The sequence below is a fragment of the Limulus polyphemus genome, unplaced genomic scaffold (assembly GCF_000517525.1).
Source record: "Limulus polyphemus unplaced genomic scaffold, Limulus_polyphemus-2.1.2 Scaffold197, whole genome shotgun sequence".
Classification (NCBI taxonomy): domain Eukaryota; kingdom Metazoa; phylum Arthropoda; class Merostomata; order Xiphosura; family Limulidae; genus Limulus; species Limulus polyphemus.
In genome coordinates, this window is record NW_013665807.1 from 15,015 (window position 1) to 30,918 (window position 15,904).

Genomic DNA, 15,904 nt, shown 5'->3' on the forward strand with positions numbered 1-15,904 from the left:
TTAACACAATATATTAAGTTTTGTTGTCATGCACAGAGAATTGTCAGTAGAGCAAAGAGTTCGCATAAAAGCTTTACATGTTGCTGGTTGGACTATCCAACAAATTGATACAGACTTGAAATGAACCCCAAACACTGTCAAGTACACCCTAGATCGTGAGACCGAGACAGGTAAATTTGAAAATAGAAATCGAAGAGGCAGAACACCTAAACTCAATTATACTGATGTTAAGTATCTTTGTTTATGCAGCCTTCAGGACAGGAGGAAAACTGCCACTGATCTCAAGCATGATATAAACGACCATGCACAAATGACAGAAAAGTGTCCAGATCTACATTATCAAGAAGACTCAGCGAGAATGGAATATTTGGTCATGTAGCAGTTAAAAAAAACTTTTACTTTGATCTCCAAATATTGTCAAGAGACTGAAATTTGCTAAAAAGTATAAAACCGGACTGTTGATGATTGGAAAAGGGTGTTATGGACAGATTAATCCAAGTTTGAAATATTTCGTTCAAAGCGAAGGTTGTATGTCTGGCAGACGAAAGGTGACAGTTATTTACCTTAATGCATATCACCTATTATGAAGCATGGGGGAGGGACACAGTGAGAAGGTTTAGGGGTGTTTTTCTGCTGAGGCAACAGAAGATATTTGCAAAATAAATGGAATAATGGACAGATTAATCTGAGTTTGAAATATTTCGTTCAAAGCGTAGGTTGTATGTCTGGCAGAAGAAAGATGAATATGTTTTACCTTAATGCATATCACTTATTATGAAGCATGGGGAAGGGAGGCAGTGTGAAGGTTTGGGGATGTTTTTCTGCTGAGGTGACAGAAGATATTTGCAAAATAGATTGAATAATGGACCAGCGCAAGTACCATCAGATACTGATCCGTCATGGTATACCCAGTGGTTTGTGTATCATTGGTAAAGGATTCTATTATCAAGAAGATAATAACCCTAAATACTCATCAAACCTATGCAGAAATTACTTAGCTAAGAAAGAAGCTGCTGGAGTCATTCAAATGATACAATGGCCTCCACAGTGCCCCAATCTGAACCCAATTGAGCAGATCTGGGTTTGATATATCAAAAACTTGACAAATCAAGTCACTTCCAAAGAAACTTTATGGAAGTGTATTAGAGACATTTGGAGTAAAATCCCAAAGGACATTTTGATTAAGTATGTTGCAACAATACCTGAGAGACTGTCTGCAGTTATTAAAGCAAAAGGAGGACACAACATATAAACTGTTTGCTGAATTCAAGCACTTCCACCGAGTTTCTGTTGTACTAAATATGAGGATAAAATTTCTTTTATGTTTCACCTGTGACTTACCTTCCACTATTCTTTGAAAGTAGCCTGAAATCTAGTTTTTGACTTGGTCATAACACTTTTGCACAGTACTGTATATTACTTACAGGAAATGTAAAAATAAATAGAATTACAAAATGCTTTATGATAAACTAAAAAAAACAAATAGATGCTGCTAAGAAACAAAAATTTAAAGTTGAAAGAATAAACAGTTTTCTAGCATTGTTAAAGACAAATAGTAAGACTGTGTGATACGCCAGCTTATGCTAGTTTTAAACTAAATGTAATAATGTTACATGTACTGGTACGATGTTATTTTTGAATGGCAGTTTAGTTACATGTACTATCCATTCTTGGATTTTTGGATTTTTTTGTCAATGAGTACAGCTTCCATTTATTTTCTTTCTAAAATCTTTCTTTTTTTTTGTTAGATAGAAACTTTAAATGGGTTTTTCTGTGTTTGGGGTTCCGTGTTTTTTATGAAGTGTTCTGCTGGGGCAGTTTTGTGTTGATCATACATACATAATACACTGGTGTGTTATGAGATGCTTGTGTGTAAAGGTTTATCTGGTTTCTTCTTTATACGTATCTCCACATATATTACATATGCTTTGATAGACTACATTTTTGGTGTGGCACACTTGGTGTGCTCCGTTTTCTCTGGTATAGCATTGTTTTTTGGCACATTTTGTTTGTGAGCATGAACAGTAAACTAATAGTTCTTTCAGTTTTTCACCTGGTTTTTGCATTATATTGATTGTCAGTTGGGATTGTTTAATGGCTTTATGAATCTTGGTTGTGATCATGTTGTTTATGAAAAGATTGTTCATTGTGGGTGTTTTCATATAGGTCTTTTATGTTTTTTGGTCTGTTGCTGTTGTAATTTTTTGTTTTTTAGTGATTTGAAAACATTGTTATAACATTTTAGGCATGGAGCAGTTTCGTTTTGTTACCTTTATTTTTCCTATTATTTTTCCCCTTTTGACTTGGTCTGGGTGGTGTAATGTGTAATTTTTAGTTATGTCTAAGAATGTTAAGTTTCCTTTTGCATTGGCTAGTATTAGTGTGAACTTGATTGATGGGTGAAGTTGTTTAGGAAATAGTAAAACTGCTGTAGTGTTTCTCTTTCATGATACCAAATATTAAATGTCACAGATGTATCTGTATCACACTAATGGAATTAAACTTGTTATTTTTTCTATGTGTGTCAAGGGTTTTGGTTTCTAGTATATACATGAATATTATTGCAGGTGTGACTGCTGCTTTTTTCTTTTGTTTCTACAAAGTGTATCCAAATTTAAAATAACTGTTGTACAGGACAAAAGTGCTGATCAAGTGAAGATACGAGGTTGATGATGCTCTCTAGCCTTTTTCTATGGGTACAAAGTGATTACATCTAAGGAAATGAAATGGAGTCAGAGCATATTGTTTGTTCAGAAGAGAGTATATTTTTTATGCTTTCTTCATATCTGACTCTTCTTCTCCTTCTCACGGTGCTTTTAATAAGGGTGAAAATCCTGTAACTGCTTGTGGTAAGCAAATAATACTACCTGCAGGTACCTGTCCCAATCATCTTCTTGAGCATGCTCTTTAAGACTCCACTGACTTTCTCACAAAGTCCATTACATAAGGGGTTGTAATGGTAGAGAGCTGCCTAGAACTGATGAGACTGCACACTTCTTGCATCAGTTCTGAGGTAAACTTAGTCTCAAGACTTCTTTCGGAAAGCCTACTCTGCAAAATACTTTCAGGAGGGCTTTGCTACTCTCTCTATCTCTATCTGCTATGGCTTCTGGGTAATGTAATGCATAGTCAACTACTGGCAGCACATAACCGTTGCCCTTGTTAGATACAGGTGTTAGTGGTCTGATCATGTCCACAGCTACTCTACTGAACAGCTCTTCTATGAGGGGTATCTCATCCAGTGACACCTTGGCTACCTTCCCTCTAAGTATTGTCCTTTGGCAGATGTCACATGACCTGCAGAATCTGGTCACATTTCCAATGACTCCTGGCCAATAGAAGTTGCTAGTGATTCATGGGACATTGAGAAAGTTTTCCATAGCAAGAATAAAGGTGGACACTTCATACTTCGTGGGAGACTTTAGGCCATGTGTATGACAGTATCCATCTATGACAGTAGAAGTTTGGAGGAACCAGACAGAGAGGAGACTTATGAAGTATCTGCAGTCACCACAAGATCTCAAGAAAAGAAAAGCAAGCAAGAAATCAAGCCCCTGCAAGTCTCCAAAGGTGACATACCGATTGTAGGTTTATGAGAACTAAAGAGCACATAGAAGAATGACCCTTCACTGCAGAAACTTTGGGACAGTATCTGGCAGAAAGTTCAGTACAAAACAAAGTGGAAAGGGGCTTACAGAATTGAGGATCAGAAGGGAGTGATGTACCAGATCTATCAAGGCTGTTCTAATGAGGAAGTTAAACAGATCATAATATCAACAGAATACTGGACTCAAGTGATGATGTTAGCTCATGAGTGGATTGTTAGGTGGCACGTAGGAGGAAAGAAGATGGCAGACAGAATCAACACACAGAAATCTACATTGTCCATCACCTGATCATCAAATACTAGACTGGTACTCACTGCTGCACTGCTACACCCAGTGTCTTGTAGGATTTGTACTTTCTTGACTCTGATATAACCTTCACCTACTGGCATGTTGTGGTTTGTTGGCACCTCTTGAAGTTTGGCACATGTTCTGACCATCAATCATGCACTGATTGATGAATCTGATGAGTTGTCTCTATTCTGTTCTTTTGGCAGTGGCATCCATGGTGACAGTCATTCTTTTCTTACTTATTGCCAGCACCATCTTTGTAGATAGCTTCAGCTGCTTTATGTTGAGATTTCTGCTGTTGCTTGTTGATGACATTGTGCTTGATTTTATTACAAGAATAGCATCTCTTCTATTAATCTCTTGTCACCTTCAATGGCATCCTACTTCTGGTCAGTCACCCCTGGTTTCAACGTTAACCAGTTATTTTTGGACTTGCCAGTTATACTCTTTCCATGGGCTTCCATCTGTTGTCTTGCTGACTTGATCATCTCATCGACATCTTTTGGTGCTCTCTCTTTTAGGAACAGTGACATTTCAGTAGAGCACATGACCATGAGCTGTTCACATATTAATAGATCTGCCAAGTCCTCCAAAACTATCTCACTCTTGGCCATGTTAGTCCACCTTGTGAAGTATTGCCATAGATGTGTCACAAACTTAAATGCAGTTTCTCCAGTGTCAGGTTTGACTTTGAACTTCTAGTGAAAACCTTCTTCGGTAAATTAATAGCATTTCAACAAGGCCACTTTTAACTTGCTATAGTCCATGGAAGCTTCTGATATTATGCCCATATACTTGTACGCCTTTTCCTGTGAGAAGGAGGATGAGACAGACTGCTCAGTCACTTTTGTTTAAGTTCTGACTTTGGGCAAGTCTTTCATTCCTCTCCAGGAAAGCATGCATATCAACTTTATGTTAATTAAATTTGGGCAGCTTGGGCCAGCTGGCACTGATCCCATTGTCATTCTTGGGTCCTTAGTCTTGCTTTTGGGTGAGCTTGATGATCTCAATTTGTGCTCTTATTCTCTCTATTTCCAGTCTCTTTTTCTGCCTATACTCTTCTCTCTCTAGGTCTTGTTGTTGCTTAACAAACTCTCTTAGATCACTATCTTTAAACCTAAGTTACTCACCTCACTCAATCCAAAGTCAGTTGACATGGTCATGTAGTGTTGTGACTTCTACAATAGTTTTGCCACCACTACAGCTTTGCATCTATAGGCCTATTTGCCAGTCTCTTCTACTGCTGTTTACCCCTGTAGATCCTGGCTAGCTTACCAATGTCAGCTATTTATATATGTATGGATGGACTAGATTCTTTACAGTAGGTGTTTGTTTGTTGTTGAAATTTATTGCTAACAAGTCACAGACACCTATTGTAAAGAATCTGGTCAGGTTTTAAGAAAATGGTGTTGATTACTCACTGTTTTTTGTTATTAATAGATTCTAATCTAAGCAAGCAACCAATTTCGATCAGAAATAAAATTAACTGCCTAAATAATGCAGTTATTTTAATATACCTGTTAAACTATAGGAGTATGCAGCATCATAAATAGTATCATAGTAATTGAAAATCCCGTCGATTAGACAGTTGTTTCTCACAGGGTCTGATATTAAAGCTGAAACTTTAGACTTTTCTGAAATACAAAGATAGGAATCTTTGTACATGTTTTTATAATCAGAATGTCATTTTAACGCTGCCGTGTTATCTTGTTTTATATAAAACCTGTAAGGAAGAAAGCAAGTTTAAACAGCATGATCTTTGACCCTTCAATTGACGTTATCCGTCTGTCTCTATCTATTTACCATTGGTAGTCAAATGAGACATTGGATTCCTCTTGGTATCAAATTATTTTTTCAGCACTGTTGTAGAAAGCTTATTTATACTTATTTCCTGACCAGTTTTTGTACAATGTATAATGCTGTATCACTAGGATGATTTCTGTTAATTGTTGAAAATTTTTTATTGTATTTCAAAATTTGCAGTGCATACTCGAGGGATTTACACATTTTGATCATAAGATTTAAGAAAAAACAACCTTTACACTCCAGACAATTGTAAGAAAACTTATTTTAACTGATGTTTCAACCTTTTCTAAGCTGGCTATTGTTTTTTTAATACATGTACATATATATGTATAGACAGTGCAATACTAATCTTTTTATATATCCTAAGAACTTACTTGACAGTATTCTGCTGTTTGAAAGTTTTACTAATACACAGAGGAGGATAAGACAAATTTTATCTGTATTCAAACTAGGATATTGCTTATTGCAAACTGATTGTTTGGCAAAGAAACTTTAGGTCCCACTCTTTTACAGAGCAGCATTTAATTGCAGAGAATATTGACCTATTTACTAACTTTAATATATTTTGTCCTAATATATATATATATATACTAGCTGGAGTACCCATCCCCTGGACCGAAGTTATGTAACTACATGATTAATGAAAGAAATGCTATCTTAGGGCATGAAAACTTGCTTCCCTTATATGTAATTGTAAAAAATGTAAAAACACAAAATGTGAAACCACAAATTTGCATGTATCTTTGCATGGACCCAACAAACCTTTATGCCAAATTTGAAGATTCATCAACAAGGGTCAAAGTAGTGGTAAAAAATGCACATAAAAACTGCAAAACTGAAAATTTGTATGTATCCCCGCATGGACCTAATGAACCTCCATGCCCATTTTGGCAAAAATCCATCCAAACCCTGCAAAGTAGTTACATGGACATACAACAGACAGTACTATCACATTGATATAGATACATATATATTTCTCTCTTTTAATACACAAATTTATTGAAACTATGTGTTGTACAACTTTATCAACTGTTTCGTGACAAGGGAGCTCTGTCTTCCAAGATATGATAAGCAGGAATATGATATGAGGGAAGTTTGAGTAGAGTGGGTAACTTAGGTGGTTTGACAAACTAAGATACCCACTGTACCCAAACTTCCCTTATACACCTGCTTACCATATCTTGGGAGACAGAGCTCCCTTATCACAAAACAGTTGAAAATGTTATGTAACATTTCTAAAGTAATACACACCTGAGAATCACAGGCAGCACCCAGTATTAGTCCAAAGGCTTGTGACACTAACGATGTAAGAACTGATATAACAAGAAATATCAGAAACCTCAATGAATCGAAAGGTTGACTGGTCATCCAGTACACAATACTACTGTAGAGCAGGGAGAAAATTATCTGCAAGTAAGAAATGTAAGAAAAATAGTTAGCTAAAAGAATAATATAAAATGTTATCTTCTTATGTATTTATTATACACATTTCTAAGAGAAGTATAAAAATACATTAATACCATTACAAGAGAAAACTTGATAATTAAGTATTGAAGCATATTAAGCTTATAAATCATTATCTGCAGATTTATTATTAAGGGAAAACTTGCAAAACATCAAAAGAATTTATTTACTCACAGTAGAAACTCTGTCTTAATAGAGTTGGGGAATATAAAATGAAAAAATTGTGAATACAAATGAAATAGAACGATGTAATGCTTTTTACATCATTAAGAAACAGTTGACAAGAACAAAAAATATGTATTAGGCACCATTTAAGCAGACATTCTCAGAGGTAATTCATATTCATGTTGCAGTTGTGATTATGTAATAATAAATAACTGACCAGTCCTTGTGTTCATTATTGAACAACTGACATCAAATTCACCCTTTTGGACATTGTGGATACTTGATAGTATTATTAATTATCCACTAGGAATATATAAGCTCAGAAATATGATCTTGTTCAGCATACATATTTCAGATGGTATATTTAATATAATTAAAAAAAAAAAGACATTTGGCTTGCATCTATATTGATCCAAAATGTTCATTACACAGTTAGATATGAATGTCAATTTCCTAATAAAAATCAAGAATTATCTCATTACAAGTTACATAACAGCTTGTACAGTAAAGAAGAATATTTTCAAAACAAGTATCACATTTAAATCACCGGTGCAAATCATTCTCAAGTACAGCATTAGTTCAGGTTTCTTTGTATAATTTATGTTCTTTATGCCTATCATCTTAGAACTTGAGAATGATCGTACCTGTTTAAAAAATATTCTTCCTTACTGTAAAAGCTGTAACTTGCAATAAACTCAAAACAAAACTATTAAAGATCAAGAATATTTGCTGTTTTATCAGCAACAACCAGGAATCCAGTGTGTCAGCTAAGTTCTATGGACAGTTCCTTTACCGAAGAAAGTATGCTTGAGAAACTGTTTTGTTAAGTTGATTAAACTTTGATTTTTGGTAGACTAAGATGTAATATAACTTTATGTGTATTACTGTGGTGTATATAGTCAGTTTTAGAGAATTTAATCCAATATGTATGTTTTTAGTTTAATGGTTAACTATCAGAATTTGCTGTTTAACATTCCTACATAACACAGTGACCTTTATGTGATATAGATGTTGTAAAGCAAAGTTTACAAAAATACGTGTTGATGAAAGAACTGAAAAGGGTAGTACATAAATACTACACATCTTACTTTCACTCATAATATTCCAAAGCATGCATGATCAAGGTTATTGTGTTTCTTTTCTGATGCCATCTTACTTTAATATAGTATGTGTTGTATTACACAACAACAAATGTTTTGGATTTTCCCAAGTCCAATGTTTTAGATTCTCCTGAGTCATGACTAAGAACACAGTAAATCCAGTTCAGTTCATAAGCTAAATTCTAATCACAGAAACTATCTACTGTTTTGTGAAATAGTTGTATACAGTAATCTACTTTACAATGTGTATAGAAGATTGCTTTATAATAACCATAAGAAGCAAAAATATTTCCAGATTCTTGTGATTCACTTTTCTAACTGGTTAGCTACAGAGAGAAGGTAAGCTATGAATGCAGTTTTGGTGGCTTTGGAAGATTATCTTGTGTCTTCAATAAGAGAGTATATGTATTTATTTCCTGAAAGATTTAAGACTTGCTATTAAAGATTTGTCAGCATTTTAACCTTTATCGGATGCTTTTCTTGATCATATTATTTAAACTTTAATTAACCTTTAAATATTTTTTTTTTACTTTTCACTTCACACTATTACAATACAATAACCCTTTCCACCCATATAATCATCCATTCTTTTGTCTTCTTTTGCTTCAGTTTCACTTTAAGTTTTGTCTCTTTCATTCTAGTACTATATATCACTACACCTGTCTTTCTGCATATTAGGGTACTTGAATCTCTAGTAGTTACAGAGATCAGTGTCTACTAGGTATAACTCTGAACCACCACAGGGGCATTAATACTACTGTTTGTTAAGCCAGTGTTCCCCAACCAGTGGGTCACTGCTCACTGGTGGGCTGCAAAGCAATTTGACACGGACTGAAAAAAAAAGCTTAAGATTAGATGACAATATTTTAAAATATGTTGCAAAAAGCAAGAGCATAATGCAAACTACATAATACTTTGAAAATGCTAACTATAAATTAAAGTCACACGCACAAACCCAGTATAGCAACTATGAAATAACATTGCCATATGTGTCATATTTCTATAATTTTCTGTGGTGGGCTGTGTTATTAAAAAGGTTGAGAAATGGTGTATTATACAAATGATTCTTGTATTTAAAGTACATGGGCAATAAGTTAACCGTACGTGCGTAGGACCATTGGACCAACACCTAGTTTTGTGAAATTTTCCAATACTAAAGATGTATTTCCCATAGGTACTTTTTTCTGTTTAAATGATTAGCTATTCTCAATCAGTGGTGCCCTCTATATTAAATTTTTTCTTTATACATGCCACAAGATTTCTGTTCCCCCTATTGGAATCGAATGATTCCAGCATGTCTCTCATATAAATCTTCATGCGTCACTCCTCCACCAACAGAGTTGTGATTTACTTGACGGATGATGACTCCCTCTATACGTCTCTACCAAACTATTACTTTGATGTTTGGTAGAAAATGTAAGCACCAGAAGAGAATGGGGAGGAAGGGTGGGAAGTGTGAGTGGAGGGAAGTATCTATTGGAAATACATTTTCAGTATATTAAAATTATAACTTTCGATACAGTACCTCCCTCTTCTCACAAGATAAGCTAGAATCCCACATTGATTAGGTGGCAGGATCAGCACGAGGAAATAACAGAAGTACCTCCATAAGCATCTGAAGGATATCCCTGGAAATGAGAGAGTCAGAGCCAAAGATCTGATGAGGGGATCTGCACCACTTCTAAACCAAGTATACTCTTTGCCCATGCTTGAAATGTGTAGTAAATAAGGGTGGAAAAAGAAAGGAGCACATCCAAGTGGGAGAGAACTGTAGCAGGATAGTGATCCTAACCATTTAAATATATATGTAACTAAATCCCATAAAGTATAAAAGTGGGTAAAACAAAGAATGTGTTTCTAGGTGTAGAGTGGCTAGGGTGCAACAGACCATACTTGGTAAGTCAACTACATCCAAAACCCATGCCACTGGGAATCGACATCTACACGTGGTCAGGATGAGGATCATACTATCTTCACCTCAAGTTCAAGAGACTGGGAGAATCTAGAACCACTCCTGAGCATGACATGTGTTAGCTTTGATCTATCGATCTGGGGACCCGACATCTGGTATCGAAAGGATGTCTATATAATATAAATGAACCCCCAACAGTGAAATTGATTGGAACCATCCAAAAAGCAATAACATCCTTGTAATAAAATAAAACAAGGGATAGCAAAAAGGACAGAACTGGAACAATCTCCCTTACCTACACTGTGACTCACAACACAGAAGGAGTATGTTCGAGGGAGAAATATAGACAACCATAGAACACGTGTGAGGACTTATATTGATTGGTTCTACTCTAAATCCAAAACCCAGCCATGGGGTACCAACATCCAAGTGGGAATAGGATGACTGTGATTGTATATTGCATATTGGAAGATAGCATGTCATCTACATCCAAAGAACACCACCGCCCTACTCTGCACTGAATAGTTATAACCATCATTGTGTGGAACACATTTGGGAGGGTACCTTCAGTGTCAACCATTCCAGTGGCTTGGAACTAGAAAGTGTTTAGGACTCCCATACTTCACTAGAAGAAGGGGGCTGAAAAGGTGGTGGAGAATCTGCAGGAATGTTATCACCAAGACAGTGCAATGGGTGACCATGAAACCCTATTTTAAAAAGCAGACCATACCAATTTATTCAATACAAGGCATGGCAAGGATGGGCAGCTATCACCATCTGCTTTACCCATGCAGTCCATCGGTAGTACAGTTGAAGAATACGTGGTCAGGTACCACTCACCATAAAGCGGGAACCATATAATGAGTAAATGAAGCAAGGGCCCCTGAAAAGAAAAGTATGAATATAAACTTATCCAGCCAAAGTTGCACTGAATCCTGAAGAACAGCCACAGGCAGAAGACAAAAACCCAACAAAGAAGAAACTGCGATATGGTGTAAATAATGGGAGATGAACGTATTAGGTGTAATCCACATGTCCAATTGTAAGATTTCCTCCAATGGCCAACAAAGATGAGAGGTGAAAAAAAAGGTGAAGTGTCGAACCTGACGAGAAGACAACTGGAATAAATTCCAGGAGGAAGAAGCCAATTGAATCAAAAGTTGAACCCAACTGGTGTGGGTAGAGGAAAACAGCCAAGGGTTAAAGAGTTGGGTACAGGTACCATGGAAGGAATCTGTGCGGGCAATATAAAAATGAAGAGTATGGATTAGACATAGAAATCTATCCAGACAAAACAAGGATAGAGATGAGAAATAAAGGAAGGGAAATAGGTGAAAAGGAGGAGTTACCCTTCCTAGCCACCGAGGTCTTTTGGAAGAAGGAATGGTCCAAATAAAGAAGAAGATAGGTAGGTTGGTAAAGTGTAAGTGAAATGTCAATGGCAAACAAATTAGACATTTGTTGTCCACAGGCTAGGAGGAGAAGGAAATGTTTTAAAAGAACGGTAAAACATGGAACACATGTAAAGTGGTTCAAACGGTGGTAGAGTGAGGGACTGGAGGACCACGTTAATATCTCAGTCCAGAAGGGTAGGTCTTCTGAGGCAACAAGGAATCTGGAAGGAATGCACTAACATGATAAATTCGGGGGCTGCACCCCAAACAGGCAAAATGAAACCTAACAATTGTTGGTAAAGAAAAGGACAGTCAGCACGATGATATGCAAGAGCAAACTGATCTGAAGCCCATGGGGGGGGATGCTCAGGCAGTGTGTGGGAAGACATGGCAAAACCAGAGGTGGAACCAGGCGATCCAAGTCCTCTTTCACCTGAACAGACTTAGCTTGTTCAGGAGGAAGTGGAGCAAGATTAACCCATGTAACATTCAATCTCCCAGCAAATATACACAGATAAGTCCCCGGCCAGGTTGCTCACATCTGAGGCCTGAGGCATAGTACTAGTCGCAGGTGTGACCCCCAAAGTGGTAACATGAATTTCGGAATTCATAATGAGAAAGAGTCAACTATGAATCTAAAGTATAAATTACAATGTGACTATAATAAACAGGGATCAAAGTGAAGTTAAGAAACAGTGAATATAAACTAGAAGTGAAAATAAATGAAGACCACTTCATGAGTATACTAAATATGAATGTGTCACTTTAAACAAACAAAAAGGAACACATCCAAGCACAAGTGCTGCCAAATGAGCAATGATAGTTCAGCAAAGATATATAGAGAGAGCCACATACATCACGTGATTATATCATGCTCCTATTGGCGGAGCAGTGACACATGATAACTTACATAAGAGACATGTTGGAATCAATTGATTCCAATAGGAGAGCAGAAGGCACCACTGGACGAGAATAGCTAATCTTGTGAAAGGAGGGAAATACCATACCAGAAATATACATAGTAATGTTGTAGTAGCCATAGCTATCAAAATTGCTAGCCTTTCTATAACTTTATTTCTGTTGTACTCAAAAGTGATGTAGTACTTCTAGAATTTAGTTGTCTGTAACAATTTCAATTTTGACTAGTGTAAACCTATTCCTTGTAATCGCAACATTTTTCAGTAGGACATGGCATTGCATTATTTCTGTGTTGTTATGGTATGTTGGACTAGAAATTATGGAAAGTGACCTTCAACTGTTGCTATTTCAACTTCCCCATGAGAATGGAGTGGCCAATTTGAAATTTTGTATTTTATTTGCTAAAGTTAGAAAAGCATTATTTCTTCATTCTCTGACTGGACATATGCATGTTTGACTGTAGTTGAAACAGTCTAGTTGTAGTTGCCAGACCACTCAAAGTCAGTCAAATAAACAGTATTATTTCATGTTAAACTATATTGGTATGTACAACAGTTTTGTTTTCTTCCTTGTATTGCACCACTTAATCTTCTTCTAGTTTTATATAAAGATCTTAAAAACCATCTCCAACACTTGTCACTTCCTACACTGAAACAATTCAATCTTTAAACATCAGTGACTCACAACCAGCTAGATCTCAGCATTTCTCTAATTATTTTAACTTCTTAATTTCTGAAAAAATACTTTAAAAATTTCAAACTTCATTTCTATGTATCGTGATGTGTGTGAGCTCCAATATCTTCACTTTAGAACTTTCTAACCTCTAAATAAGGCTGCTAAAGTTTCCAACCAATAAGAATCACAAAAAATATATTTCAAGCAAGAATCAAGATATTATACCATCCACCTCTAATTTTCCAAGATATCAACAAATCTGTCAAACCTGTAAGAGAAACCCCTCCCCTCTCTCTCTGACTCTGAAGATTGTTTGCTAATCAACTTTACATGGCTGATGGACACATTTATACACTATATAGAAAGAGCAGTCTCACATGTAAATCTTACAAATTTGTATTCAATTTTTCTGTTATCTTTTTTTTCAACAAGAATTGCTTGGTTTATCAGATTTGGTACTCTGAAGAGTAAAAGAATTTTCATGACCTATTTATAGCTTACTTAGAAACCGGGATAAATTATAACAGTTTTGGGACACTTGAGTATGCTGCAAGTACTAGAAATCCTTTTTTAATGTATGTATATTTATTGTAATACATATTGTTTAAAAAAGTAATTAAAATTATAAACTTCTCAGCTTAGTGTAACAAAACTTCATTAAAATAAAATGTCAACATTAAACTATCTTGAGCAGTGGTGTGAAATATGATGCTAGATCACATGTTGTTTAAGTTAACTCAACTGGGAAACAGCTAATGGCTCCTGCTGTGATTTACTGCTTCTAATGGGAGAATTACTAATCCAATGGTATAAAGTGAAGTAATACAACCATAAAGTAAAAGAAAACAGATGTGAGAAAGGTTAAAAGTTGAAAGTGTTAAGATAAGTAGCTTGGAACTTTCTGCAGCAAGTGCAGAGAAATGAAAATGATATAATTCATTTTATTTCAAATTTTTCAACTTTTCATTTCACTGTAGATTTATAATATCTTTACAGTTAATGTTAGGGCAAAGAAAGTAAAGAAATAACAAGTTTTTTCTGATAAAAATGTATTATGTTAATCTAGGAAGTTCTAGACCTTATGCAAATAAAATATGAAAACTGTAAGATGTAAAGAAGTATATTTTTATTCTTAGCATGAAAATCACTTTTCACTCAGTAAGGCTTTGGAAATTCACTGTCTGAAATACTTTATTTAAAAAATCTATTAATTAAATTTTTTTGTGTGTGCAACAGAGAAATCATGGCAAATTTCATGATGATATACATTGTAAATTCAGAGTTATAGTAAGTACAGTTTTGCAGTTTCTATATTGGTCAACTCAACTAACATTGTTCTTATAGGTATAATATTTCTCTTAATGGACTAATATTAAAAACAGATCCTGGCCAAGTAAATTTACATTTATAGTATGTGTAGTTTCACAGTTTCTATGTTGATCCAATGAACTAATTTCATTCTTATAGGTTTAATGCTTCTATTAATTTGCAAACAAAGTGATAAGAGAAGAACATATTAGACCTAAAAATAATGCATGATATTAAAGGTATGAATTTTCATATTTTATGCACTAGGAAAATAAACAGATATTAATAATATAGTAGCAATTCAGTTAGATTTTTGCTTTATTTGCATAAAATTTTGAGGTATTTTCAGATATATTCTATCAAAAAAAATCTGCTATAACATAATCTAAGATTCTATGGATAATTTTTCTTATCATTAAAAGCAGTAACTTTTATTAACATTTTCAGTGCCAAGTTGGTCAATTCGATCCACTGTGGAAGTGTGAAACTATACATACTATAACTCTGATTTTACTAAGTGTATCTTTACCAATATCTGAAGGAGAAAGAATAGGGTAGACATAGAAAAACAAAAGATTATCCAAAGACTGGCTCAAGGCATCCACTGCTAGAGAAGCTGGATCTAGAAATGGAGGCCAGTAAAGTGGCAGATGATGATTTATTACTGCAGCAAATGCATCAACCATAGGAAAACCAAGGGTCCAGTCCGTTGGTAGAAGCTGACAAACTTAGGAAAGAGAATCTGCCCAAAATTTTCATAACACCAGGCACATGGCAAGCTCACAAAATGACATGATGTAAATGGACAAAAAAAAAGAAGAGAGATTACTGGAAAACAAAGATTTCGAGGATGAGTTCCACCCTTCTTATTGATATACAACACCACAGTCAAATTGCCTGTGTGTACCAAAAAGATATTGGTGTTGCAACAACAGCAGGAATTCCCTATATACACACACACATTGAGCTGCCCAAAATTCAAACAAAATGATGTGAAACTTGGACTCCTGAGTAAACCAAAGACCTGCAATATGATGTTCCCCAATATGGCATTCCTGCCTTGTAGAGAGGTACCAGTGAACAGATGCAAATCTGGTGACGGAGGAAGAAATGAGAAACCTCTTGTGGTACACTCTAGAGCTGGGTGATTTAATTAATTACCTATGAACAGCAATTACTTTTATAATTTACAGAATTTTATATGTATTCACATTTTTGATTAATTGAAATTAAAGGTTTCCAATTATTACTTTTATTATATAAACT

The 15,904-nt window shown here is 35.3% G+C and overlaps 1 protein-coding gene across 5 annotated transcripts in view; it reads right to left on the reverse strand.

The window, feature by feature from the left end:
• Positions 1-15,904, reverse strand: part of LOC106478298 (ATP-binding cassette sub-family G member 1-like) — a 110,267-nt gene that overhangs the window by 9,940 nt on the left and 84,423 nt on the right. For 4 of the 5 annotated variants that reach the window (XM_022381871.1, XM_013938828.2, XM_022381872.1 and 1 more), the window contains exon 12: positions 6,954-7,109. In XM_022381871.1, coding sequence (XP_022237579.1) covers positions 6,954-7,109 — 156 coding nt within the window. Of the gene's footprint in view, positions 1-6,953; positions 7,110-15,904 lie in introns of those variants that run through there. The other variant, XM_022381874.1, reaches the window with a different exon arrangement.